Source organism: Trachymyrmex cornetzi, unplaced genomic scaffold, assembly GCF_001594075.2.
Source record: "Trachymyrmex cornetzi isolate Tcor2-1 unplaced genomic scaffold, Tcor1.1 scaffold1559, whole genome shotgun sequence".
Classification (NCBI taxonomy): Eukaryota; Metazoa; Arthropoda; class Insecta; order Hymenoptera; family Formicidae; genus Trachymyrmex; species Trachymyrmex cornetzi.
In genome coordinates, this window is record NW_017296156.1 from 13,461 (window position 1) to 17,761 (window position 4,301).

The following is a 4,301-nucleotide window of genomic DNA, read 5'->3' on the forward strand; positions in this document are numbered from 1 at the left end:
TTAAGGGCAAAATTATCGCGTACGTAAAACGGCGGATCTTCAGTGATTGATCGTATCTTTCGATACGCGAATACGCGCGTACAGCGATACGCGTCATGGGACGGCACCCTCAATCTAGCAATTGGGGTGAACAACAAGGATAAAACGATATATGGAGGCACTCGGGTAACATTTCGGAACGCAACCTTGTACATACAAAGCTGCTTTTTCTACTGAATGCAACCATTCCTTGGTGAAAATTTGTCTAATAATTTTTATACGAATTGGAACATTTTTCAGAAATACTCAGAAATATTTGGAAAGTTTACATCTTCTCTCAGAATTTTTCATACAAGTGAATTCTGAAATATTTTGAAATTTCTCATCCCATAATTTTAAAAAAATATTCCAAAATTTTTTAGATTTTATAACATTTCATCAGAAATTATACTTGCAAAAAATCTTGGAAATATTACGATATTTTATAATTATAATATACATATATAAAAAATTCTGAGAAAAGATGGAGATTTTCTGAGAAATGTTCTAATTTATATAATAAATATGAGAAAGCTATAAAATTATATAGGAATTCTGAAAAATTATATGAAAAATTCTGAGAAAAATTTTCACCAGGTTTTTTTCAAATATTTTTTTAAAGCTACATTCCAAAACATCCCCGAGGAAAATTTTACTCGAAATATATAGTACATATAACGTGTACTACATACACGTATGTAATATATCGAGTAAAATTTTCCTCTGAGAGAATGTTTTGGAATGTAGCTACAAAAAGACAAAAGGAAAAGATAGAATTAAGGGAGAAAAACCGCGTGTGAAGAGATGTATCTTTTTCGTTAATTACGTTTCGCATTATCGCGCGCGCACATACTTTCTCTTCCTCTCTCTTTCTTTTCCTCATTCCAGAATACGCATTCGAGAATATTGTCATATTGTTCTTGTTGTTTTTAAACATATGACCCGCTCGTGTCGCGGTGGCGATCAACATCAACCGATGTCGATTGTGTCGATGCGATGACAGACAGCGATACCAGCGATCAGCAGCAAAGATGGCGCTGATCTGTGTTATGTCAGATTTTTTAAATTGATTTGAACTCTGTCAGAGAGTGCTTTTTCCGTCAAACACGACGACGTGGGGAACCGGATCGCCCGTTGCCGTTTTCGCGCTACGTTGTAACCGTGTCGCGACCCAAGAATATCGGGCGGCAATGCCCGCGGTGGGTCACGTGTAATATCGCGCGTAGCGTTTCGTACCTAACCTAGTCGCCCGTTGAACCTTGAACCGTTCGTTGGAGTTCTCGATTTTCCTCATGGAACACAGCGAGTTTGCGACAAGGTGTGGAAAGGGTGCCAACTGAACGCGTTAATCGCGAAGAGAGAAACAAACGGAAAGATCGGAGAGTTGAAGGACGTGATAAATCGTCCGAGTTCTGGTTGACGCGCGTTCTGGTCCGTACTCGCATCCTCGTTCATCCGGTCGCACAACCCACCGATCGTCACCAGTGAGCCGGTAGACACGTTCGATTGGATGCGGCTGAGATCAACACTTGGCTGAGAGATGCCGAAGATAAGGATCAAGCAGACGCCAAACAGTCTCTGGTTAAGACAACGCGAGCTGGGTGTAAAATTCCCGCTGGGTCACAGCGACGACTTCCACAAGACTCTTTATTCTTCTATTCAGCCCATCACTTCCTGGGACCACGGAGATAATCTGACCGCCGCTAGGCACGGTGGTGTGTTTAATTTAGAATACTCGCCAGATGGGTCAGTAACAACTGTAAAGTCATCTATCAAGACCTCTGAATCAGAGTCGTCTGTTCTCACATTTTATTAATATTGCAGATCCCTTTTGCTGGCGGCATGTGAGAAGAAAAGTATTTTAATGTTTGACCCATTATGTAGAAAATTGATACATGCGATAGATAATGCTCACAGTGACTGCGTCAATTGCGTAAGGTTAGACAATTTTCATTATATCCTTTATAATTGGAAGAAAAGAAAACTGTGTAATAAAGATGAATATTAGGCCTATTCTTTTCAAAACTTCTTACAAGATTCATCTTTCTTTCCCCCCCCCCATTAAAAAAGTAATAAATAAACTCATTGTTGTCAATTAGGTTCCTGGATCAGCGTATGTTTGCAACATGTTCAGACGATAGTACAGTTGCTTTATGGGACGCCAGGAACTTAAAGCAAAGGATAAGAACTCTTCAGGGACACTCGAATTGGGTTAAAAACATAGAGTATAGTCCAAGTGACAGCTTATTATTGACCAGTGGATTTGATGGTAGTATATATACTTGGGACATTAATAGGTAAAATATTTAATTACATGTAATTTTTTCTTTTTACATTATATCGTATGATTAACATATATTTTGCAATGCCTTACAGCTTTACAGAAAATAGCTTTGTGTACAATCGTGTGTTTCATACAAATGGACTAATGCGAACAAGACTTACTCCCGATACTAGCAAAATGTTAATATGCACTACTTCAGGATATCTCATCATAATACATAATCTTAAACTTAGTACGCTAAGTCAGGATTTGGCAGGATTCAAGGTATTTATTATTTCTCCAATTACTTTAATATTTGTAAACTTGATTACTTTCAGTCGTTCTTATCGTATTATTTTTGCAGCCAAATATGTACAGGCTAATGCAGTTATCTCAGACTACCATACCAGTCGCAGCATCTTACACGCATCTCTTTGCTCACACTCGTACTCACAACAGAGTAGAATTTCTTACCGATTTTCCTATAGGCGACGACGCTGAGGTAATATCCAGTTTACAAGTTCACCCGCAAGGATGGTGCGCTTTATCCCGAAATGTCAGCAGTGGAGAAAAATCGGAGGTTTGTTTCTGCGTGTTAACTCGCGCATTATATTATCACCTTTAATATCTCTTAATAAGTCCCATCGACGTTTTATCTTGTAGTGGACTTGTATTCACGACATACAAGAACGCGAGGCGTCTAGCAATATGGAACAAGTCAATGAGGGAGAGGAGGGCCGGTTAACGAGTCTAAACGTAGAAGAGTTCGAGGATTTTCCTCAGTCGCAATCGTCACGTTCGAGCATGACGTCTTCCTTTGTGATAGAGAATGGAAATCGTGCCCGGATAGTTCACGACGTGTCGGATGTAAGATCGAATTCGTTTGATTCACCTGTCCGCGTGTCCACGGACGCCGCGCCGTCATCGATTAGATCGTCGAGAACAAGCTGGCAGGTAACGACACGCAGAAATATGCGTTCCCAATCGAGGAGTCCGCGTCCAGATAGAAACGCGATGAGAACGAATTTCGACATGATCGAGGTCAGTTCAAGTACGAGTGCCGCCACCGATTCGAGAGTAAATGCGATTCACGACGACGATAGACCAGAGGACCAGCACATAGATGATAACGACAATTCGCCATACGATGGACCTGCCCTTGAAAGGGATGCGCGGGAGTACAGATCTCCCAGACCACACTCTCAGCTCAATGACTTGCGGCGGCGTAATATGATTGACAATTTCACCAGTGGCAATGTAGAACTGCATGTGAGTACGACTGACGTATGGGAGGCACTCGTGGCAATCAGGGAAGCCAGACTTCGCAGGGAACGAGAGAGACAGTTTTATCCCGGTGCCGAAAGGAGAGACTGGCTCCCCAGATCGAATAACGGCGTGAGCGTGAATCTTCCTCGATCGTCTCACACGGTCGTGATAATCGGTGATCGTACTCGAGTGCAGAATTTGCAGAACAGGCAGAATCTGCAGACTATGTACGCGATACCGAGGAATCACAAGATCCACCAGAATACACCCAGGTTGACGCATTATATTGAGGAGCCTAATGTCGGTTCCGGTTATATCAAGGAACTGTGCTTCTCGGCTGATGGTAGATTGATATGCTCGCCATTTGGTTATGGAGTACGATTATTGGCATTCTCGAGTGATTGCACCGAGCTATCTAATTGCGTTCCACCTGCCAACGAGTCTGTGCAGCTCCATGAATTAGCGACACACATTGGCCATTCCGATATTGTTGTTAGCACGAAATTCTCACCTAAACACTATCTGCTCGTATCCGGCTGCCTCAGCGGCAAGATTATCTGGCACCAACCGGTAGTTTAGCTAAATGGATAATTACTTTTGACATCTTGTTATTTTTCATTAATCAGTCTCTTGGTAGATAGATATATTTTGCCGCTTTGTACAAGATCACGCTAACTATGCAATGTGTGTGAAAATCTTTTTGTTAATATTATATAATTTATATGATTATATATATATATATATAAAATTACAT

General features: G+C 41.1%; 1 protein-coding gene across 1 annotated transcript; it reads left to right on the forward strand.

Moving 5' to 3' along the window:
* Positions 1–1,059: 1,059 nt before the first annotated feature.
* On the forward strand, positions 1,060–4,213 carry LOC108758266 (DDB1- and CUL4-associated factor 10). Its single transcript, XM_018503135.1, has 6 exons — positions 1,060–1,764; positions 1,843–1,956; positions 2,118–2,315; positions 2,395–2,566; positions 2,646–2,861; positions 2,945–4,213. The coding sequence occupies exons 1-6, from the start codon at positions 1,559–1,561 to the stop codon at positions 4,124–4,126; spliced, it is 2,088 nt and encodes a 695-aa protein (XP_018358637.1). The 5' UTR covers positions 1,060–1,558; the 3' UTR covers positions 4,127–4,213.
* The last annotated feature ends 88 nt before the right edge of the window (positions 4,214–4,301 follow it).

Coding starts and splice junctions, on each gene's coding strand:
- LOC108758266 (XM_018503135.1), top strand. CDS start 1,559: ATGCCGAAGATAAGGATCAAGCAGACGCCAAACAGTCTCTGGTTAAGA. Junction 2,316..2,394: donor TATACTTGGGACATTAATAG/GTAAAATATTTA, acceptor AATGCCTTACAG/CTTTACAGAAAATAGCTTTG. Junction 2,862..2,944: donor GCAGTGGAGAAAAATCGGAG/GTTTGTTTCTGC, acceptor TTTATCTTGTAG/TGGACTTGTATTCACGACAT.